Source organism: Choloepus didactylus, chromosome 1 (genome assembly GCF_015220235.1).
Source record: "Choloepus didactylus isolate mChoDid1 chromosome 1, mChoDid1.pri, whole genome shotgun sequence".
NCBI lineage: Eukaryota > Metazoa > Chordata > Mammalia > Pilosa > Megalonychidae > Choloepus > Choloepus didactylus.
The window spans coordinates 211,975,165-211,999,723 of NC_051307.1; the positions used below are offsets into that span (position 1 = coordinate 211,975,165).

The 24,559-nt window shown below is 41.6% G+C and overlaps 1 protein-coding gene across 11 annotated transcripts in view; it reads left to right on the plus strand.

Annotated features, from left to right (window-relative positions):
• The window catches only part of PXK (PX domain containing serine/threonine kinase like), an 89,498-nt gene that overhangs the window by 59,399 nt on the left and 5,540 nt on the right, over positions 1–24,559 (plus strand). For 7 of the 11 annotated variants that reach the window (XM_037799071.1, XM_037799058.1, XM_037799095.1 and 4 more), the window contains exons 6-17: positions 663–736; positions 1,352–1,426; positions 4,031–4,135; positions 4,668–4,769; positions 6,083–6,244; positions 6,675–6,792; positions 8,065–8,143; positions 10,507–10,555; positions 12,703–12,780; positions 13,738–13,824; positions 14,292–14,361; positions 17,052–17,114. In XM_037799071.1, the coding sequence (XP_037654999.1) occupies positions 663–736; positions 1,352–1,426; positions 4,031–4,135; positions 4,668–4,769; positions 6,083–6,244; positions 6,675–6,792; positions 8,065–8,143; positions 10,507–10,555; positions 12,703–12,780; positions 13,738–13,824; positions 14,292–14,361; positions 17,052–17,114 (1,062 nt within the window). Of the gene's footprint in view, positions 1–662; positions 737–1,351; positions 1,427–4,030; positions 4,136–4,667; positions 4,770–6,082; positions 6,245–6,674; positions 6,793–8,064; positions 8,144–10,506; positions 10,556–12,702; positions 12,781–13,737; positions 13,825–14,291; positions 14,362–17,051; positions 17,120–24,559 lie in introns of those variants that run through there. The other 4 variants (XM_037799064.1, XM_037799122.1, XM_037799131.1 and 1 more) reach the window with 2 other exon arrangements.

The following is a 24,559-nucleotide window of genomic DNA, read 5'->3' on the forward strand; positions in this document are numbered from 1 at the left end:
AGAAAGATAGCTCACAGAACTGGATTCTTAGGCATGCGTTCTTTTATGTGTCCCAAGAAAGCTCTTAAATGAAGGTGACATCTTTCTCTTTTGGCCTCTCTGCTATTGAAGATACAGTTCTTAACTTTTGATTTCTGCTATCATCAAAACAGGACATCTCAATGATAACTTTGATCCCATCTGAATTTCATCCTAATGTGCATTGTTGTTTAATGTTAAGTAGGCATTAGTAGATTTTAGCGTCTCTTAATACTTAATGAACCTTGGTTAAATCCTTATCAGAGGTTTTGGATGGCAGTTACCTGTACTTTCAGAGTCATGCTTCATTCCTCATCTATTTTTTTCACTTCATCTAAACTGAAAGATACATTGAAGTGTTTTCCTACCATCTCCAAGAATAGAGAAATTTCTTTGTTTACTGCTTTTATTGCCATCTTTACCATGTTAACATTATCAAATGGTTGTTTTACCAGTGTCTATGTAGTTATGGATATTGCCAAACTTAATTTTTATTAAGTATTTAGTCAATGAATTGTTTTAAGTCAGTAAACAATATTTTACTGACACATTTCATAACATAGAAAATCTTTGTGAAGTGTGAAAGTTATATTTTCTGGTTCAAAAATTATGTAACTAAAAACATATCTCTGCTTTTATGACAGGTTGGAGGATAAGGAAGAAATATTTCTTGATGAAGATTAAAAATCAGCCAAAGGAACGGCTAGTGTTAAGCTGGGTAAGCTGTTTTTTTTTTTGTTGTTTGTTTTCTTTTGATTTTTTTTTTTTTTTTTTTTTTTTGCTTCAGTCTTACTTCAGGGACTTTAGATGGAATTTTGAATGCAGATTTGACAAGAGAATCAGGAAACTGTTATTCTCTCAAGTGGTGGTGTAAGGGCCTCCTCAGTCCCACATCATAGGGGAATCATTTTAAGTCACTTTGTTTATGCATTTGGCTCTATTGATGTAATTATATTTGATCAACAGTAAGGATTTGGAAAAAATTGAGAACAGCTTAAAATAGTTCTCTGGAATCTCTTTAGGGCTGATAGATTTAGAGTTTGTCTCAAAAGAAAATTCTTGGGCATTACTTTATTTTATCTCTTTCACTTTGGTAGTTCTCATGATAAATTTGGTTAACAATATTACATAAAATTACAGTTAAGTCTCCTGATATTTATATGTTTAAACATTACCTTTTGAGAAAAGTCTTAAAGCAGCAAGACCTAGTATGGTTTTTCATCTTGGGTTTACAGTCTTGTATTTGGATAAATAAAATTAAAGGGAAAGACTAAAAGGGAATTTTTCTTTTGATGACCAAGGCAGCACCCTGATATTTCCTCCCATGTTTCAGGCTGACCTTGGCCCTGACAAGTACTTATCAGATAAAGATTTTCAGTGTCTAATCAAACTTCTGCCTTCCTGTTTGGTGAGTACAAGTCCTTCTGTTAACTTTGGTGCTGACATGACTGTCATCACAGATTCACAGTTTTTCCTTGTGGGTGAACATGGAGAGAAGAACTGGAGATACTTTGTAGGCTGAAGAGAATGGAGAGGTACAGCAGATTTCAGTTCAGACTGAAACTGCAGGGCTGCTCCCCTAGATCTGAGGCCATTTAGATAGCACTCATGACATCTCAACAACCCATCAAATATGTGGTGATTTAAATGTAGCCTTTGTGTTTTAAGCAAACCTCAGAGGAAGAAAGCAGCCAGTTCTCTGAGCCTCTTCATCTTGATGAGGATGTTTATATTGGTGGAATTGAAAGATCTATTTCTAGCATGAGAAAAGAGAACTAATAAAGATTTATGTCAACTGGTGAGGGAAAGGCAAAGCAGCCATTTTGCTGTCTTTATTACCACTCTCACAGACTAACTAGCTGACCCTTAGAAGTGTCTTGCATTACTTATGCTTAAACTAAAGCACAATCCTAATCCAAGGCTTTCAGTGAAAAGAACTGTGTTGATATGTTTCAAAATGTATGCAGAATGTCTTCGGGAAGAGAGTAATCTAGCCAGGAAATTGAGTTAGTGTTGATGTTCTTTGTCTGTTGTGCCTGTATATGGGGATGCAGGACCCCAGCATAAGTCACTGACGGGCTGAGCACAATTATGTTGACTTGTCTGGTTGGGTTGGCAAGTTCGTTTTGAAGACAGAGCATCCTGTCAAGCTAGCAAAACCAAGTTTTTAATGAAGTGTGATGTATGACCAAGAAAGATGCTGTTGTCTTTGAGTTTGATTGGTTGTGTAGAGCAGGCTGTCAGCCTGCTAAATTTCTTTCAGTGGATGTGCATTTAAAAAAACAGATAGTGCATATGAGTAGTGACTGTTAATTGGAGAAAAGTCAGAAAACACAGATAAGCAAAAATAAGAAAATGAAACTCACCTGTAATCCCACCAACCAGAAGTAAGAACCAAAATGTTCAGTTGTTATTTTTCTAGAATTTTTATATGATACATGTGTATTTTTGAAAAGTTATATTTTATACATATTGTTTTAAAACCTGTTGTTTTCCTCATTAATTGCATATCATGAGCACCTTTACTATTCAGTAAATATACTACAATGTCATTTTTATTGGCTATGTAGAATTATCATTTGGCTGTACTTCAGTTACTCAACTAATGTGGAAAACATTTGGCTCACTCCCAGTTTTTTGCTCTTATTTTTTAAAAACGCCGTAGTGAACAATCTTTCTTTCACTAAACATTTGTACCTGTCCTTAATTATTTTCTTTAGATAGATATATAGAATTAATTAATAAATAACTTGTGGGGGATATTTTGAGACTATATAAATCCTGTTCCTTGTCAAATCCACTAGTTTTAGCATTCTTTAATACTTCTAAACTCTATCATTCCTTCTGTATTTATTAACTGATACTCTACAGTAAGGACAAGCTTCCCCTTCTTACTTATGTATTTATTTATTTATTTATTTCTGTATGGACTCAAGTACTTTTATTTTATTCATTGGGTTTCTTTTTGGGGTGATGAAAGTGTTCTAAAATTAGATCATGTGATGGTTGCACAACTCTAAGTATACTGAAAACTGTTCAGTTGTACACTTTAGGTGAACTGTAATGATATCTGAATTATCTCTCAATAAAGGTGTTTACGGAAATCAACAGGAACCATTTTGGTGTAAAGAGGCAGGAGAAACTTCATGATAAAGTACTGTCTTTTAGTGTGATCACCCCTCCTCCACCACCCCCAATCCACTCCACCTCTGGCCCCAAATCCCTGCACAGCTCAGCTCCAGGGGTTTGAATGTTCACGATACCCCTTTGAGCAAATGGGACTTGTAATGCCTGTCTCGAGCCAGTTCATTCATGTGACCAGAATTCCAGGTCATATAAGGACTTTCCTTTTAGTCATTAAATAATTTTTCTTTTTCCCCACCCTCCCTTGGTTGGCACCATGTCCTCATCTTAGGAGAGCATTATGAATCATCATACTCCAAACTCCTATAGAAGGGCAGAAAGACTTGTGCTGTTTTGGAAAAGGACCGAGATGCCAAAAGATGCTGCTTTTCTTGTTTCCTGGCTGTCGTGCTCCCTGGCTTGGCACCAGACAGCAGTGTGGAATGTCAGGCAAAGCTGCGAGCGAAGACACATTTATCCTGGTCCCACTGGGCTGTTCTGAGATTTGGCTACCTTCTTTACCAGTTTATAGAGCCAGAATATTAGAACCAGTATTCCCAAAACTCAGACTTTCCCTCTCTTCCACCACGCTCGTGTCTGAACTACGAGAGAACACACGCCAAAGCAGACATCTTCACAAGTAGAGCTTATCATGTCAGTTGTCCATTTCCCTGGGTCTGTATAGTTTATGTTCCTTCTCTAAAGAATGAAGTACTAGTTGATCATCTAATAACTTGAAAATGTCATGTGTTCAGGGAGTGTCACCACATTTGTATAAAACTAAAACTACCAAAGTAGTTTACTATTGACTCAGCATAACCAGATGCTTGATCTAAAAGGACCTAGATGCTGATGTAAATAAATGTGAATTTCCTTTTTGTTTTGGCAGCACCCTTACATCTATCGGGTTACCTTTGCCACAGCTAATGAATCCTCAGCATTGCTAATTAGAATGTTTAATGAAAAAGGAACTTTGAAGGACCTGATCTACAAGGTACTTGTGATGCAAGTTCATGGTCATAAGGAAGTTCTCATGTCCCTTTAGAAACTGTGATTGATGCTTGACCTCTTTGCTTCCAGAAGCTAGGCCCTGAGGAGTCTGGAATTTATTTTGATTTTAGCAATAAAGTCTACCCCCTTTGGTTAAAGAACATTCCTTTTCCCCACATGAGGGGAGGTTGAACATTTAATGACCAAGTCCATTACATTGTAGGCTGTTCTTTTAGGTCAGTTTTAAAGTTTATGTCTTTCATTTAACAAAGCAATACTGAAGGATTCTTATAATTAACACGACTTTGTGGTCTGCTAAAGCCAACGCCAGGCTTATCTTTACTGGGGTAGAGAAGGGACAGAACCCAGGTTAGCTTCTTTCTATCAACTACACAGTGTGTTGTACTTTAAAAACCCACATCCTGCAGGCTGTCTCTTGCATAGTCAGCTCTTTAGAGTCCCGCCTGTTCAGCAAGACACTGTGCAGACGTTGGCCCTCGGTTGCTTTCTTATGTGCTCTTTGGTCTTTTCCAAAGGCAAAACCAAAAGACCCATTCCTAAAGAAGTACTGCAACCCTAAGAAGATTCAGGGTCTTGAACTCCAGCAAATAAAAACATACGGGCGGCAAATATTAGAGGTAAGAGGTATTTAATTTTTAACTTGCATCAGAATTTCACCCAGCAATATGATATTCTATAGCGAAAGTTCTCAGGCAATATCCAAAATAGTTTAAATTGTCTGATCACTTATAAACTGACAGCATTGTCGTGGTTTATCCCAAAAAAGCAAATAGTTGAGAGGGGGCAGTCATTTAGGTCTTAAAAATTCCCAAAACCTTAGCTATTGGAATTTAGTGTCTGACTTTTAAGAACTTTTCTGTGTGGATACCAACCTTTGTGTTACCTTTAGTTGATCTTTATCTTTGTGCCAAGATTCTTGGCTGTGTTCTATCATGTACATTACCATATGGCTCCCTCACAGAAGTGTAACTAGCAGTGAAAAGTCTACAGCCTTTCCCACGTCACCCTCTATTTCACTGTTCTCCAGGCTTCTGGGATTGTGCAACTCTAGCAGTAAGAAACAGTTTAAGCATATGTGTAATGTTATGTATATTTAACTATTTATAAATTATCTATAGTACTATCAGTAATATATTTCACATTACAAGTTAAGAAAGAATGAGATTTTTTAAAAAAAACAACAAATAGAATGAGAGGTTGTAATACTTTCTTCCAGTCGTCAGTGGATTGTCTTGGGCACCCCTTTTGGCAATCACTGCTGTAGTTCACCAGGTCTTTGCACGGCTGTATCCAGGCCCTTCCATGACTGGGTGAGCCACTGTTTACTTAGGTGACAGCTGAAAAGTTTGCTTGCTTTTGTGGAAGGCTGTTGTGTGTTTCTGTTAATAAACAGCCAAATATATTCTTAGGAGAGGTTGGACTAGAGATATTTTCAACTCAACCCCTTTGCCTGAGTAACTGCCCAAATCACTGATGTGATTGCTTTACTCATCTCTGCAGTAATGTCAGGAGTACGTCCTACAGAGAGCTGGCCTATCAGGATCAGGAAGCGCAGACACTTCTGGCATCAAATCTATTAACCCCAGGCAGATTAAGGCTGCTTCTCTATTCCTTGGAAATGAGAGAACTGAGTGTTATGCCTCACAGCTGGAAAGCATTCAGTAGCACTCCCTTTTCCAAGAAATGGACGGAGATGGCTTTTTTTTTTTTCCAGGAATCTTCCCGGGGACTGTTTGATTTTGTTTCAAGCTATATTGACTTAAATATAAATATATTTACTATAGATATAAATTAAATATATGTTAATATTTATTGATGTATATACTGACTTAACCCTTTGTTATAGCTGAATGAGTTGTGGCAGGAGGAACACATTTTTTTAACCAGCTGATTTAGGATTTCTGTTTGCTGTTTGTCTCTGGTTGTTTAGGTGCTAAAGTTTCTACATGACAAGGGATTCCCTTATGGGCATCTTCATGCCTCCAATGTGATGCTAGATGGAGACACTTGCCGGCTGCTAGACTTAGAGAATTCTCTATTGGGCCTCCCTTCCTTCTACAGATCATATTTCTCACAGTTCAGGAAAATCAATGTAAGTTGCTGAAAGTAATGAAGCAGTAGGTTGATTTTTAGGTATAAATTGTCCCCATAGCAGGAACCATGATCTGCCATGTAGGACATATGCACTAAACAAGTAAAGGTGCAGCTGGGTTGGGCCATGCCTGTTGGCCCCATTTCTCTCACAGAGCCTTGCCTCATCTTTAAGAGGCTGAGCCGAAATGGCAGGTGGGGCAAGGAGGGGAGTAGAATTGGAAAAACATAGAGTGTAGGTTCACATCCTTTGGGCAGAACAATGCCTTGTGAGCTTTTGCAAAAGGCTTTGGAGTTGTGATTTCACTACCAATCAGGAGTAGGGTTGCCCCTGAGCCTTGTTTCTCAGTGGAAGCCTGTGGCTGGAGCATAGGGGTTCACAAAGCCAAAGTAAAGGATGAGCATGTGTGCCGCTCCGTTTTCTTCCACAGACATTGGAAAGTGTAGACGTCCACTGCTTTGGCCACTTACTGTATGAAATGACCTACGGACGACCACCAGACTCGGTGCCTGTGGACTCCTTCCCTCCTGCACCGTCCATGGCTGTAGGTCAGTATGGGGTCTGCAGGGGTCTTCTGGGCCCTGGTTGTCTGCAGAGCTACTCACTTCGTTTCCAGAGTCCAGGAAAGACCAGAGGAAGTTGCCGTCTCCCACAGCCAGGAATTCTTATCTAATTTAAAAGTGGACCAAATTTGAGTAACTTACTTAACTATTCTTCAGTGAAAATTGAGATGGCTTGTTAATGTCAGGCTATCTGGAACCTTGGGGAACTTTTTGGTAAAATGCAGTAGAATTTTGGAAGCCAGAGAATATAAAGAGAAGTATGGCCAGCCTGAGTTGGATATGACAAGTTTTCAGTGCAGAAGCAGAAGGCAAGAGCAGGCAACTTCAAGTCAGTTTTGAGGACTCAGGTAGGTGTCAGGAGTCATACCACAGCTGAATGGAACTTGCAAGAAATGAAGTAGTGATGGGCCAGGTAGATAAGAGCCTGGTGGGCCCACTTCTAGGGAAGGCAGACAGGAATGCAGACACCCAGGCACCTTTGGTCCAGGAGCTCTTCTCGCATTTCCTGAGGGAGCTGAGGAGAGCCAGAGGATGGGTGGGAGGCACCTTTAGGAAGAATAGGAATTGATGCAGACTCATCCAGGGACCCTTTCATCCCCTCCACAGGCCAACTCAGCTAGAACTCACAGCTAGAGCAGAGAGAGAGGAGGGCAGAGGAGCTCCTAGACCATGGTGCCTTCAAGGTTTGGGGGTCAACCCTCCCTCAAGCATTAGTTTTGTGTCAATGGGTGGTTCAAGGAAACAGGCCCTGAGAGTACTTTGTCTTGAGTTCTAACAGCTGAAGCTGAACGGTGGCCTTTGTGTAGAAAAAATCTGGCTGCCTTCGTTTATAGTGTTCAAGGTGTTGGATGATGAGACACCAACAATTGGCGTTTTGTGCACTGGTTTTGATTAAAAGCAGGCAAGCATCAAAATGTCTTTCAGGTTGAGAATTTTACTTCCATGTAGCATCCTTGTCTTTCAAGAGAGCAGGCGTTTTTATGAATGATATCTTGAATCCTTCCTCCAATTATTTTGAAATATATTTAGCTTTCTGTCGGCATGTGGTTTCTGAACCATTTATTTTGCATCATCGGTTAACGTTGGTGTTGCCAATGCTCCCCTCCCCATGTCCGCCATCTGTCTGTGTGTGAAGAGTTTTGACACTGTCCTGATCAGCCTGCAGACAGTTGTGCAAAGCGGTGTCAAACTTTTCATCACCAAGTGGATTTGCCAGCTTGTTCTGTGGAACTAAAATGTGTATCTGTTCATTTCAAGTGGCCGTGTTGGAGTCTACGCTGTCTTGTGAAGCCTGTAAAAATGGCATGCCTACCGTCTCCCGGCTCTTACAGATGCCGTAAGTCAATCGCGTGCCTTGGTTGTAATCTTGATGACTGTGCTGAACACCACACCACTGTGCCCCAGCACCTGCCACCATAGTAGAGGCTCGACTGGGGTCCCTGCAGAGTTGAGGTTACCTGCGTGCTGACGGTCACTTGCAGTATGGTGTCATGACCCTTTCTTTGTGACCTCTCTGCTCCCTTAGTTGGATTACTCTCCTTTGAGAGTACTGATGTTGTTTTCACGTGTGTCTCTCCTCCATCAGTGTTAGCATTGTGTATGTGCACATACCGAAGCAGGGCCCTCCCAGGTGGCTCACCCTGTGACCCTGTTACAATGCCCCAGTTGGCCCGCAGCTGTGGATGGTTCACAAGTCACCGGCCTCGGAGGATCTGCCCTCCAGGAGGAGGACAACGTAACCATTTCTGGGCTTCCCTGATTTTGTTTGTTCCTTCATTCACTGGGTAACATTTATTAGACAGTTAACATGTACCAGGCCCTGTGCTAGGGTCACAAAGACCTCTTCCCTTAAAATGTGTTAAGAATATTTAATCAAGGCAGCTGAAATAGTGCTTTGGGGCCTTTCCTTTAGGTACATTGTCTGTCGGTCGAGGAGGGCCAGGAGAGGGGTGAAGAGGGGTGTGGCTGAGGCTGGACAGACCTGGGGGGTGGTTCCTAGCTTCACCACTGCTCCTAGGTGACTGTAGGGAAACGACCTGACCTCTGAAAGCTGAGTTTCCTCCCTTGTGAAATGGGGATAGTAACAGTCCCCACCTCAGAAGGTTGTTGGGAGGATTTAATGACATGATTCCTAGTGCAGTGCCAGGTGCTCAATAGGAGCTTATTAATGTTCGCTATGGTAGATATGGATTCAGCTTATATTTTTTGAGCACACAATGTTACACACTGGCATTGTGTTCAAGGATCTTACCCTCATCTTCAAGATGGGGGAGATAGAAAAGGGAGAACGGGATGAACATTTGTTGAGAACCTGCCCCATGCCGAGCAACGTCCCAAGTGTTCTGTCTGTATCAGGAAACAGTAAAGTGGGGAAACAGGGCAGGGGACAGCCAGAGCACAGGGAAGGGAGAGAGAACTCCAAGCTCCTTGTTTATTCTTTTAAGTGTTTATAGAGAGCCTGCTGGAGGCCAGGCACTGTTGTAAGCCCTGGGGATGCTGTGAAGGGCCAAGCCCCTGCCCCTGTGGAGGTGTTATTCCAGTGGGCGACAGACACTGACGCCTTAGTGCCGAACCAACCATCATGAATCACCATGTGGCTAGGGAAAAATACATCCAGTCAGGGGGGAAGCATTTTATGCAAACTTTTAGAACCAAATGCATTTGTAGTTAGTATTTGTATACGTGCTGATTTACTTCCATTTGCATTTGCACACACACGCACACACACACACACACACACACTCGAAAGCTCTTACGTTTTTCTCCCAGTCTTCATTTTTAAATTTACTCCACATATTTTTTCTTCACCTAAGTCGTTCCACCCTGTGGGCTTCCAGCCTTGAGAAAGAGAACTTGAGCTGTGGTCAATAAAAATTTCTTGTCTGGAAATAAATGGACAGATGGAAAGGGGAAGTTCTGTCCCCACCTTCAGAGTCACTCAGAAAAGCATTGTGGGAAAAAGTTAACCCTGTCATTTTTACTTGTGATATATTTCTTCTGGTTTTTTTTTTTAAAGTGGAGTGTTCAAGGAAAGATTCATTTATAGCCATTTGGGCACTACCCAAACAACCATTTAAATTCTCCTGCCTGTTTTGTCCAAAGCAGTCCAGAATTCCTCATGCTATTGCTTTTAATATTGTTTTAAGCTTTTTGTTGTTGTTATTTTAAACTTCTGAAGAGGGAATTCATATATTCTAAAAGCTGCTATTTTTATTTTTAAGAGTGTGAGAAACAGTTGTATTCCTTAGAAAAGCATTTTCTTGTTAGATTCTTGTCAGCACAGTTCCTTTCCAATTGAACTTTTTTTTAGTGACTTCTAGAATAAATTTTATACTGAAGCAAAAAAACAAAAAAAAGACAACAACGATGACAACGACCAATTATTCTGTTTAGAAATATCTGTTGCATGTATTATTTGGAAAAATAAGTGTTAATTAAATTACTACATAGTATGAAAGGGCTGTTTCCTCAAGTGGCAAAACAACCTCCAGTGTACAGCTGGCCCCATTCCCTGGCAGCACGTCTGAGGTAGTGGGCGGTGGGGGTCTCCCCGAGGTCATACTGGGTGGCTTGTCAGCTCCTTAGAGTTGGGTGGCAACGGGAGACCTCATGGGCTACAGCTGTCTTACTCTGCTTTGATCTGTTCTGAGAGAACACCTGGTTTAAGAAAGATTTTTTTGTTTTTATTCTCCTTTACAGATTGTTCAGTGATGTATTACTAACCACTTCTGAAAAGCCACAGTTTAAGGTAAAGCAAATTAATGTCATAAGTGAACTGTAAAGAAGTTGATTTTGAAAATGAGGGCTTTTTAACCAAAAAAAGGGGAAGGTACAGAGCTTATGATCAGAAAAAGTTGGAAATAATCTAAATATCCTACAGTTAGGGAAGTTTAATAACTTATAGTACATCTATTTGATAAAATATTTTTATCTAATAAAAATGAAATTTATGAGGACATTTTAGTAGCATGGAAGATGATTATAATATGGGTTGAGGGACAAAAAAGCAGGATATAAAATGCAGTGTGTTAAAAAAAAAATGCAAGCAACTGTGTCTAGAAAAAAGACTGGAAGGAAGCATCCTGGGAGGCAGTGGTGTTGTGTGGTGTTGTGGAGAGAGCACGGGCTTTGGAACTCAAAAAACCCAGTGCATGCGCAACTCTGCTCTTTCAATAGTAGATGTCATCTATGGAAGGGTCTCAGCCCTAGCATTTGACATTTTGGGTCAGATGATTCTTTGTTGTGGTGGTTATCCTGTGCAGATGTTTAGCAGCATACCTGCCCGCTCTCCTCAACCTGCCAGTTGAGGGTGCTACCCTCCCACCCCCCAAGTTGTATAACAATCAAAAATGTCTCCAGAAATTGTCAAATGTTCCTTGAGGGGCAAAACTGCCCGTAGCTGAGGACCACTAATATATGGGCAAGCACCTAACCTCTGAGCCTACATTTCCTTGTTTGTAAAATTGACGAATAATACCTGTGTCAGAGTCATGGGACAACGAAATGAGATGATCTCCTTGAACTCCCAGTTCTGGGCCTGGCACTCCTCAGAGCTCACTGTTACTGTTGTTTTGGGTGATTGAGTGAAGGGTAATTGTCTTTTTCCTCTCTATATTTCAAAAGAACATGTAATACAATTATAATGAAAATAAATTTAGAAAGCAAAACAAGGCGGGGTTAGAAGATTGTGTACATGAGAGAGAAGCTTTCCTCTGTTCTGTTTTGCCAATTAGAGGAGTTCTGACAATAATAGCTTCTTTGGTTCTGAAGAAGGGAAGAAAAAAGAAAACATTAAAAGTTAATATCTTTGTCACTGAAATTGCTCAGGATATGTATTCAGCCTTGTAAATAATACACTCTTCCAAATCCAGTTATTCCAGCTCCCAAGATTTAGGGATTATTCTAAGAGCTAGCTTTTCTTTTAAGCCAGACAGCCTATGCAACAAAGACAATATGATTTTTAAAACTAACATTAATTTCTTGTTAATTGACTTTCTGGAAAGATGCACAAGAAACTGATGACATTGATTGTCTCCATGGAGGGCAACTAGGTGGGAGACTTTTCACCATGTACCCTTTTATACCTTTTGAATTTTGAACATGTGACTGTATTAACTATTCAAAACATTTTTTGGGTATTTTTTTTTTAGAGAAGTTGTAGATCTACAGAATGATCGTGCAGAAAATAGAGTTCCCATAGACCACCCCCGTTTTTAACATTTTGCATTAGTGTGGTAACTTTGTTACTGTTGATGAAAGGATATTATTATAATGTACCATTAGCTATAGCCCGTGGTTTACATTAGGGCTCATTGTTTGTGTTTTACAGTCCTATTGTGATTGTTGTTGTTAATTTTTGTTCTTGCAACATATATACCACCTAAAATTTCCCGTTAACCACATTCAGGTCTGTAATTCAGTGGTTTCAAAACTTTTTGAATTTTAATTTTTAAAAGAATAATAAAGCCCAAAAGTTCAGCATGGTCTGAACTCCTCATGATTTTAAAATCTAATAAATTAAGAAGTGATAGCTCAGAAACAAGCCAGGCTATCGTTAGGAGTGTCTCCCAGCAGGGAGAAGCTTGATCTTGTGAAATTCAGAAAGTAAATCTTTCACAGAGAAAATCCCTGTAAAAATATAAAATGTTACAGTTACTTGAATCTTACATCATGTTTATTGATGTTTTAGTTTTATGTACTCATTGTTAAAAATGCTAAAGAAGTAAGCCCGTTGGGGATTCCAGAGGTGGCTGAGATAGGGTTTGTGTGGACAGCTTGTAACTGATTTTATTCTAGATGACGTCCTTCTTGGTAAACAACTGTTCCTTCACTGAAACAGCGCCCGACAGGTACCCCTGCCATTTTACTCAATGGATCATGTACTTTTTCTTCCAGATTCCCACGAAGTTAAAAGAGGCACTGAGAACTGCCAAAGAATGTATAGAAAAGAGACTAATTGAGGAACAGAAACAGGTAAATTGCTCATTCTGTCCATTATTGCCTTTTGATTTTCTAGTATCCCCATCATTGGCAGATTCTGCCAGGTATTCATAGTGATTTACTTTTTTTTTTTTTAAGTCTTGTAGGCTTTATTTGGATATTAAATAAGAATCTAAATCTATGCCCATACAGTACACAAACTGGCAAGAACTCCCAAGGATGCTCATCTTATAAATAAAATTTTGTGCAATCATTAAATAATTTTTTTATTATGTTATTAATGTTAATAAAAACTGTACTTAACACAGATAGTATCTGACAATCAAAGTATATCTTCATTAACCATATAGTTTTGAGGTGCCTACACTCTTATTTCCATGATACAGGGAACATTTTTTTCAGTCTAAAATATGAGGCATGCCTATATTTGGAAAGTAAATCCTTGAGTAGTCATTAAAAAAAATCAATCCATTTGGCAGTTCAGCCTGTCAGTGGGAAACTTCGGGCAGCCAAGCACAGAGGATCTCGTCCAGTAGTGACTGACTTTTGACTGCTCACTCTATAAGCCTTTCCATCATCCTTGCTCTGAAGCAGGTCCCAGGCTGGACCCTGGGACACAGAGCTCACTTCCTCCTGGCCCTCCCTCGAGGAGCTCCGTCCAGGGGGGAAGCAAACATGTCCACAAAAGGGGGTCATGTTCTGTGATCGGGGCAGGCCAGGGATGGGAAGAGGTGTGCATGGTGCCAGGGGCCACCCTGCCTTCCGTAAGAGAGAGAAATGGAAGGAGCGGGGGAAGCGAGAAAGGTCTCCTTCCCCTGGCATACTCTTCTCTGACATCCAGACCTGCCCAAGGAGGCAGACAGGCTGGGCAAGGAAGGTTCTTTTATCCACATAGTGTGATTTGGCAAAGGATGTTGGAGAAGATTTTCATTAGGAAACTGCCTTGTGTAGGATCTGCTTACATTTGTGATGGGTTGTGGTCTCTTAAAGATCCACCAGCATCGAAGACTGACAAGAGCTCAGTCACACCATGGATCTGAAGAAGAAAGGAAAAAGAGAAAGATTTTAGCTCGAAAGGTAAGCCTGGTGTCTTTCTGAATTTTCTCTCTGAGTTCTTAACTGCGTGTGAAGCAAGTTCTTGGTTAATGGTGCACATTTAGTTAATGACAGATTTTGTGCTACATCTCCTTGAAAGCTAAGATTATTTCCAGATGACTGGTTTGCAGCTTTTAAAAAAGAGCCACATAGTAACAGCATAGAAACAGACCACATAGTTTCCTGGCTTGCTGGGTTGATTGTGGCATAATGTAATTGGAGGAAATGATTGTCCTGAGATAGTAAATTCAGCTTTCTTGGTTTTATTTCCCCCTCCAGTTTTGGCTTTGGCTTCTTCACTGTGTTAAGTTATGAGACTAAATATGACCTTGTCTGTGTCTAGTTTAACTGTGTGCCTAGAAAATATTTTTACTCTTAACTCCCAGCTTCAGTGTATTTATTCATTACTTTCCCCACCTACCCCCTCCACCTGTTTTCTATTTTTAAAGAAGTCAAAACGATCTGCCATTGAGAACAGTGAAGAACATTCAGCAAAGTACAACAACTCAAATAATTCAGGTAATTGATTATTATGGATAATATTGGGACCTAGGAACAAAAAGGGAGGATCAGGAGTCTGTAGTCAGTCAAGAGGGCTTGCATTCTGGTGGCCAGAGACCAGGCAGTGTAGTAGTGAATGGAGAGAACAAAAGAACTATGTCCCAAAGAACGGCTGAGAGCTCACGGAACTCAAGCACTGGGAGGGCCCTTGAAAAAATTGAGAGTAGTGCAGCCTCTTCCCTGAAGTCAAGACTCCATCAGCCAAAGACACAGGAGCATTAGCCACGGGAGATAAACAGACCAGATTTCAAAGGCAAGGGCTCCTGTTTTTCAGTAGAGCCTGCATGGACAGAAATGACTCCAAATCCTGCCCTCTGCCCTCCTGCTTGAGTAAGGAGAGGACTCAGCAGTACATAGGGATGGTGAGAAACATCATTCCAGAGGGCTGGGTGGTGCAGAGAACCCTGTCCTGCAGTTGGCGGTACTCACTGCCACCCCCGCCTGCCCTCTCTCAGCCCAGCTGCCCTTGGGCCACAGTGTCCCCTTCTCTGGAAATCAGGGCCAGATTGAGCGATCCTCGGGGCTGCCCAGTTCTTCTAGCTTATGAACCTGTGACATGGAGTCCCACATAGAGACAAAACACAAGGTTTCATCTTATCTCAGGCAGCCTTGGCTCAGCTCTGGAGGGCTAAGGTACTTTCAGGTTGAGGGATAGCAGAGTATATTTTTGGACAGAGGTAGGACCTAGCAGAGAGGGAGAAGTTGAAGATACAAAAGACTGATTGAGGCCTTAGGTCCCCGAGAAGGCCAAGGGGTTAGCACCAGGAGCCTGGCCTTCAGTCATATCCTTGGAGGAAGCCCATCCATCTCTTCCTGGAGCCAGGAGCCAGGAGCCAAGGAGGAGGGGTGATGAAGCAGAGGCATTTAAAAGTGTAAAGGAGGAAAGTGTCAGCATTCACAGCTCATGCCTCAGTCTTCTCAGTAAGTCTTTGGGGACGACATCTGCCTGAGGAGCTAGAGGAGAAAGAGTGAGGGGTGCACAACAGGATTGGTCTGCAGCCTTGAAGGTTGGACTAGCCACAGCAGACAATGCAGGTGGTGGTGGGCAGAGCTGGCAATTAGGAGTTGGCATGGGGGAAGATCCTAAGTCCAGAAAGGGAGCGAGAATCGTGTTGCTACTGCTGCATGTGGAGTCCAGGCCAGAGAGTGGTCAGTTGTAGCTGGGAGGGAGGAGGCGGAGGGGAGGCCCTGGACTGCCAGTGAGGGCACAGGCAGGTTCCTTGGGGGTAGAGTCTCAGAGATGAGGCGGGGCAGGAAGCTGTGTGGCCAGCAGGGATTTTCTCCATGGGCCATGGGATGGATCATCTTCATCAGACTGGGGCTTTTGCCTCTGTGTGGAGTGTCTGACTGGCAGTGTTTCTGTTTAGCAGCTAGCTCTTTATAAAGCAGAGAAAGCCTCACTTTGGGTTCTACCACCACCCTGAGGCCCTGCCTGCATGCAAAGCTCTGTGGGACTCCAGGGACTCCAAGACACCAAGCAGCAGCTGCTGATAGAAATTTACAGATCATCTCCAAACCCCATTTGAATCACAAGTTTCAGTCTCCCCCTTAAAATCTGTGTCAGTGCTACAAAGCAGTATGAAAACAGCATGGGCTGGGTTTTGCCTCCTTGTTTTAATAAAAAAAAACCCTCTTCTATTTTATGGGGAAATGAGGGAATATTGCAAATAGTAGAAAGGTATTAAACTGAGGGGAGGTGTGGTTTAATTGGACATTTCTTATCATGCCCAATGTCCACGAGGCACCAACACGTGTTGTGGGTATGAGTAAAGCGGTGGTTGGAGGCTTGACTTAGCCAGAACGTAGTGGGGGCTTCTCAGTGTCGTGTGAGGACAGCCTTCTTTTGGGGGTGTGCCAGTCAGCTCAGGACGCTCTGGCTTATGAAGCTTTGGTTAACCCCTCAATAGAATCTCTGGGAATGTATCTCTGCTAGAAAGGGCTTATGTAAGAACTTTCATCTGCTCATCAGGCTTCCATGTCAGGCCAGGAAGATATGTTCTAGGGATTTCCAAGCAATGGGGAGATGCTGAAAACTTGGATTACTAGGTCCAAAAAAAGCATGCAATGTATGGAAATATGCATGTTGTTTTAATGTAAATAAGGATATTCACTGAATTTCAGGTGAGAACAGGCCTGGGAAACCCACAAATTGAATATGCTGACCCTATCTAATTCAATGTACCTGCTGACAAAATGGAAATCCTGTAGAAAACATTTCTGGGTTGTTGGTGAGGAAAGCCCTCACTTCTCTTGGAGAGGCCCGCATTGGACTGCTCTGTACCTCTCTGTCCTCTGTACTGCTTGTGGCCACTGACATTCATTTGTCATTACCTAGTAAAGGGGTTTGCCAATTGCATAAACTATCGGTTGTGCAAAGTTGGTTTCAAAACCGGGCCGGCTGTGGGAGAGCAGTGGGAAGCAACGAGACTTTGGGGCCTGGGGAAGGAAGTGTGCCCTGTGCTGTGTGGATACCTGTGGTCCTCAGGTCCAGTCTCTGAATTTTCTGTCCCGTGTCACTTTTTACCGCAAGGTCTTACTACACATGAAGCAGGTGCAGATTCTCGGAAGATGACCGTGGGCCCCAGCTCAGGCCAATTCCATATGTCTGTCTTTGCTTCCACTGAGGGTTTCTCTGTGTTTTATCTTAGCAGGGTCTGGGGCCAGTTCACCTCTCACATCCCCGTCATCACCGACTCCACCGTCTACAGCAGGTTAGTAATGGAAGTAAAGAAACACACTTCTCCTTTCCACCGGCAGGAGGAGAGGGCTGTTTCAGGGTTAGGTAGTCGCCAGCCTTCTCACAAGAAGCCAGGGGAAGACCAAGGGTACAGATTTCCAAACCCAGTTTTCATAGGGAACCGAGCGGTTTCTGGGCCACTAGCCCCACTCTGGCTTAAGCTTGCTCTCTTTGCTGAAAAGCTTCAGGCAGGGCCCCTCTGGGCAGAGCTTGTCCTGGCACAGTCTCAGCTGAACAAACACTGCCGCCCAGGGGCCCTGCCCTGCCGGGGCTGTCTCCTCATCAAGCCCACCCATAATACTGGTTTTATCACAGAGCAAAACTGGTGAGGTGCTTAGGGGCAAGATCTGATTTCCTGAGAGCTATTTGTGCTCAATTCTGCTCCGCAATGCATTTAATCATCCGTATGCTTTTCTGTGGCTGGCCTTTGTTTCTTCTTTGTGGATTAAATCTGATACTCTGAATTTTGTTTGAAGAATGTAAAAAGAATGTATTGTGGGGAATACTTAATGAAAATAATACCTAATTCTGTGGAGTAGACTCATAATACTATCTTTTCTTCTTTGTTGGTCTAAGATCTCTCTCCTAATCATTTGCAAGTCCAGTAAAAACATGTTGGGGTACCAGTATCTCCTTTCACTTCTTAAATGAACCATTTGTTCATAAATGAGGAGCTGGTTCTGCCACTCAGAGCTTGTTGTCTGTGTTTGGAAGGGTCCCAGCAGCTTGTTCAAGGGAGAGCCATTGGCTGGGGTTGATTTATGAGTTGATGATACCATACTCACTAAGGTGGCACCCAGGGGCTACCAAGAGCCCGTCTGCTCTCAAATGCTTCTAGCAGACCCTCCTGAAAACAACAGCAAGTAAATGTAAGATGACCGTTTGAAGGATTTACTTCTGGCTGGTGGGTGTGTCTTCTTGCTGCTCGAGGATGGTTCCTGGTGGCTGACTGAAGAGCATTCAGAGCCTGTTCTTGGCCCTGTTTTGAGCAGCAAAGAAGGTGGCTAATGGGGATGGTCCAACTTTGTCAGCAGATTTACAGAAAAGCCCTGGGTATTGGTCAAGACAGGAAATAGGCTTCTTTGTCTTTTGTAGAGGTGACCTTAATAGACTGGTCAGAAATTTCTGGACATCTGCCCAGACCATGTTGAGCCATTTTCGAGAAGATAGGAATTTTTAAGATATTAATTTCATACCACTTGGACATAGCGAGGAAAATAGACTCAATAGTGAGAATCCATAAACCCTCCTTTAACAACCAAGGTGTCTGGTTAGTGGTACAGAGCACCTCACTGAGTACATTAGATGTGGTCCCAGGAAGTTAACTACCAGGTGTCATCTTTAAATGCCTTCAGGACTTCACAATCTACTCAGATTCTTTTGGTGAACCCTCTAATTTACCTATTTTTAGAATGGAAGTTTTCTCATTCAGTTGCAGGTTTGCATGAGATGAGGTAACTTTTACAATAAGAGAGAAAAAAAAAGAGGAACCTTCTATGATTAGAATTATGTTGGAAAATCCTTGAGGTGAATGGGGTCAGTAGGGGACTTTACCTACCTAAAGTGGGGAGTCCTGAGAATTCAGAAGGAAAACGTATGTGAAGCCCCAAGGACAATGCTTGGTAGATGAGAGGTTCCCAGGAAATATTGACTCCTTTCCTTTATCTCGGTATATATTTTGTTGACCAAATTGACCCAGCCCCCAAAGCCTGTAGTCTGACCTCTGCTGTGCATTTTTTGTAATGCATCTCATAAAATGATAACTCATAATAAGCATTCACCAGGTAACCCAGCATTTCAGGCCCTAGACAGCACTGTGAGTTTATTCACTCATTGATTCAAGATGCATTTGCTGGGAGCCTACGGTGTGTCAGGCACTGATATCAGCCCTGGGATACAGAGGTGAACAGACAGACAAAGCCCCAGTGCTCAAAGAATCACATTTTGATGCCTCTAGGAGCTTCAAAATGATAGACACCGTTTGGGCAGATGCTTTCCTCAGGGTCCGACCATAGTAACTTTTTTCCCCAATAGTTCCCCTTCTTAAATAGAGAATCTCCACCTGAAAAATAATATACCAGCAAGCAACAGCTCATGCTTCTGTTCTGTGCAAGTCTTCAGAAGATACAAAAAGGTAGCCTCATGATATGGTGCCCATAGAGGATGCACAGTAAATCCTCATTGATGGATTTGTGTAGGCTTGCTCTGCCTTGAAGGTCTCTGCAGGTGAGGGCAGGACTTTCAGCCTCAGGGTTGTGACTTGCGGCTGGTCAGTGCCTGCTTAGACTGGTCCTTCTTTCCAGGTCAGGAGGCTCCTTGTTGGCACATTTTTGTTACTGCCTCTCTGCCCACTGACCATTTTCCTGCTGGGATCACATTTACTCCAGTTTATGTCTGTACTCCCAGGCCAAGTTTATGGTTTCAAAAAAAGCACCCTTATCTGAGAAATAAGTCAAGGATAGTATCTTCCACCTTTATGATAAATACATTTTTCTTAAGAAATGAAGGAAAAATCATTTTCAAGGGCTAGTCTCATAAAAGAATTCTTGGGCTAAAGGTAGCATCTTAAATGCAGTCCAATCTGTGCACCTAGGCTTGAGGGCCACCACTTGCTAGCTCTGGGACCTTGGACAAGTCATTGACCTTCCTGTGCTCCAAGTTTGCCATTTGTAAATGAGGATAATAACCTACCTCATTGGGTTATTATGAGGATTCAGTGAACTACATGCGTAAAGGGTTTGGAACAGCACCTGGTACACAGTAAGTCCTCAGTGCACTGTTAGTTACCCTGAGACTTGAACAAGTCATTTTCTATGTCTGGATTTTAGTTACCACCTCTGTAAAAGGCAAAAACACAGGAGTTAGATGAGACCATCTGACAATCTGTGCTAATCAAGCATATTCTAAACCCACTGTGGACCAGCAGCAACACAGCAACTTAGGCGAGTTCAGTGCAGCAGCAGTGCCTTTCTTCCTGAACACATCAGTTTTAAACACATTTATGATAACTAAGAGTAGTCTTAAGCTTGGTTACTTTGAGGGTGGGGCAGAAGTGACAGCTGTTTCTAAGTGGAAGGGTCTGGCCCTGATAAGACCTCTCTAGCAATTGCATAAGGGCTCAAGCCTCTCTCTTTCCTTCCTGCGGCTCCCTCCCTTGGGGCCTCCTTAAGCTCCTTACACATTGACCAGAGAAATTTCATCTCCCTAAGTCCAGTGGCAATCCCACCGGGTAGGGCAGGATTCTCTAAAACTCTCTTTTGCTGAAACCCCTATTTTTTTCAGTGGCAACAGTTATAGCACTTGCTTTTCTGCTAAAGGTTATGTTTCCTGCCTCTGGAAGGTCACTCTTTCAAGAACTTTAAAAGTCCTTATCCTGGCTTATTTCATGGTAAATGTTACCAGCTAATGTCTACAGCCTATATTCATAGAGCTGAATGGCTTAGAAGTTCCCAATTTACACATATACAAATAGCCTCTTTCACTACACTTTGGGAGCAGACAGGCCTTTTGCCTTGCCTTTCTTTTCTTTTCTTTTTTAATATAGTTTTTCAAAAGAGTATTTTAGAAAAGCTAAGTAAGCAGAAGACCCTAAGTTGTCATTTTTAATAATCATATCTGACATGTATTTGAGCACTTATTTTGTGCCAGGCGCTGTTCTAAGTGATTTATAGACACTGTTTCGTTTAATCCTCATGCATATCTTCCTACTCAATAAGAGTAGATTCTATTGTAGCTCCATTTTACACATGAAGAAATTGAGGCTCTAGTGGGTTTACAGGACTTTAAACAAGGTCACACAAATAGGGGTGCTAGAGCTAGGATCCAGGTGTGGTTCTGTCTTTGTTCATTTACCCCACAGAGTTTTATTGAGTCCCTGCTCTCTTCAGGGTTAAACACCACTCAGCCAGCATAGAAAGAATCCTAAGTGCAGAGTCAGAAAACCCAGACTTGAGTACCAGCTTTATCACTTTCCAGCCATGACCTTGGACAAGTAATTTTTGTTCTTTGAAGCTGCCTTTTTAAAGAATTCCTGCTCTTTCATAGGTAGTATACGACAAGGTTTTGAAAGCAATAAAGTGCTATGAAGTGTAAGCCATAAATGTCCCTGCAGTCAGAGAATTCTAGCCCTTCCTGCTTGCAGTTTGTAATTCTAAACAATAATTTTTACAGAGAGCTGGCAGTTTGTAAACAACCCAGTCTATAAAAATGAATAAGGAGAAAGAGATGTTTAGAATCTGGAGAGCTGAAGGAAGAAAAACAGAGCTTTATGGGCATGGAGAGTGACCAAGAACTTAAATAACAGAAGGGAGGTGTTGTAGTTTGCTAATGCTGCCGGAATGCAAAACACCAGAGATGGATTGGCTTTTATAAAAGGGGGTTTATTTGGTTACACAGTTACAGACTTAAGGCCATAAAGTGTCCAAGGTAACTCATCAGCAATCGGGTACCTTCACTGGAGGATGGCAAATGGTGTCCAGAAAACCTCTGTTAGTTGGGGAGGCACGTGGTTGGCATCTGCTCCGAAGTTCTCGTTTCAAAATGGCTTTCTCCCAGGGTGTTCCTCTCCAGGCCACAGTTCTTCACAAATGTCACTCTTAGTTGCACTTTGGATATTTGTCCTCTTTCAGCTTCTCCGGAGCAAGAGTCTGCTTTCAATGGCCGTCTTCAAACTGTCTCTCATCTGCAGCTCCTGTGCTTTCTTCAAAGTTTCCCTCTTGGCTGTAGCAGCTTGCTCCTTCTATCTAATCTTATATAGTGCTCCAGTAATTTAATTCAGACCCACCCTGAATGGGCGGGCCAACGCCTCCATGGAAATTATCCAATCAGAGTCATCACCTATAGTTGGGTGGCGTGCATCTCCATGGAAACACTCAAAGAATTACAATCTAATGCTGAAAGTTCTGCCCACACAAGATTACATCAAAGATAATGGCGTTTGGAGGGACACAATATATTCAAACTGGCACAGGAGGGTTAAGAATTAATAAGATACAAACAGAGAGAGATGAATTTATTTAGAATGTTGGAGCTTCCAGAATTTGGCTAGCCACCTCAATGTCTGAAACCCATTCTAGGCCCAAAAATCAATGTGCCAGAAGAATGGCCTTTTTTTCTCAAAAAGCGTAAATACCCAGAGCAGTTGCCATCTGAAGAGTGTGTTAGCTCATGCTTTCACTGCCTGCTCCTGTTGCTGTGCCCACTCACAGCCCTCACTCCCCAACCCCAACCCCAAGGCTGTGAGCTCCGCCCTAGAGGGGCCGGGCAGTATTCCCAGCATCCTCTCATCTTCCAGAGCCGTCTCCATCTAAGTCGTCTGCCTTTCCACACAGCCTCGTTTATCGACCCCTCTGGACAATGGGACGCAGTTGGCTCATTAAGAGCACTGGCTTTCAGTGTCGGGAAAAGTATTGTCCTTCACATTTAACCTGGAATTTAGTCAGTTGAAAAGAAAGACAGGAAAAATGTTTGCCTTGCTTGGTTCTATATCGATGGTTCTGCAGCAGTGAGGAAGCTAATGCTGGTTTCTCTAGGCTGCTCACTGCCTAATTCAGCCCCTCCACAGGGGACAGGGTCCCACATGCTCCTTCCCAGGAGGCCGCCCACGGACAGCTCCTCCTTAGAGCTGTCCCAGGCCCTTGCTCTTCCCAAGTTTGTTTGTTTGTTTGTTTATTTATTAATTTTTTCCTAAATAGCAATCCAGCTTTAATGGTAGGGTATTGAATCACATTGGAAACAAATTACAGTCACTACAATTTATCAATAGGTACTGTACTTTTTTTTTTTTTTTGGCAAACTTAGAACAAACCAGAGAACAAAATGTAAGTCTTCATCATCATGTAGAAAAAAAAACAAAATAAACCTAGAGTATCTATCTGTGTGTTAAGTGATTCATACTGCAAAAGTAAAACTAAAATCTACACTTACAGCAGAGGTTTAAAAATTCTTAGTGCAAGAAACATAACCAAGTTAATACAGAATCAATACTAATCAACGAACATGGAGAAGTTTCCTATACAGAGGTAGAGCCAGTGCACAAGGCTAAAACGATATGCAATGGTCTAAACAAGACTGAGCCAGGTTTGACAGAATCCACTCGGAATTTTATGTATCAGACTATATGTACATACATATGATAAATAGACTATACAATTTTTAAGTAGTTTAATAAACTCCACAAAATAATAGCAGATGCATTGAAATATTTACATAATTCAAATTTCAAATCTCTCTCATTCAAATAAAATGGATAAAAATAAGATTTCTGCTAGAAAGGTAGCAGAACCTCTTTCCTGAAATGGATCAGTAAAATAAAGAAACTTTACATAATGAGAGGAACTAATTTACGCTTGAGAGGTATTCATATTCTGCTAAGAAAATATGTCCCTTTGTAAGCTATATAGATTAGGGAATATAAAATGATATTTTCTACATTTTTAGAGCTCTATTTAAAGTTCTAAATCCAACTCTTACTTGAAGAGAGAAACTGGTTTTGGTACTCAGAGTATATCAACACAATTACAATGGGAAGATAATTAACTTTATATTCTGCTTTTGAAATTTTAGGCCAGAGACAACTTGATGATATTTGTGGCCCAAACAGTTATGTTTATACATGATACAAATTTCATTTACATCTGCCTAGAGATTTTGGTTTGGTGTTACTGGTATTTCAATTTCTGAGTCCCTTCCATTTCCAAGGCAGGCTTCATTGAGAGGAAGGCCTGTTTGGGGGATCAGGCATATGATTTGAGGGTCTTCAAGCCTAATTAATAGAAGATTCCAAAGTTTTCCAAGTTTGTATATGGATAAGGTGAAACACAGGCCATCTGTTGCCATTCTCATCAGCGATACTTGAGAAAGGGAAAAACTCTGAAAACTCCATCGTCGTGACCCACGAAAGTATGCAAAAAAACAAAAAGCACTATATACTTTGATGACTCAGGTTCTTGTACAATATCAAGTTTACTCTTTGATACGATATTCATGAACCCTTTTATATCACTTGATATAAAAAATCCTTATCGAGCCTGTAAGGAAATCAGGGATAGTCAGAAAATGAAAAAGTACGCTAATAATTAATGAAGCAGAAACTTCACAGTTTGCACTTTGTATAACTTCTCTTGTCTTTAAAAAGACAAGTTTCTGTTTTAGATTAGAGAAGACTTACTTGGAAAAAAGTTTTATTTTTCTTCCTTCTTAATATGCTCTCCTTACTTAGTAATAGAACTAAATACACTCCCCACACACATTCCTCTTTTCGGGGGAGGTAAAACCTTCAGGGTTCTTAAGAGTGAGTGCTATGTTTGTAAAAATAAATTTAAAATAATTAAATTTTTTAAAAAATCTCCTAACTGGAGGAGAAAAAAGAAAAAAGGAATGTGAAGAGGAAAGCAATTCATTGGTTACTTAGTACCTCTG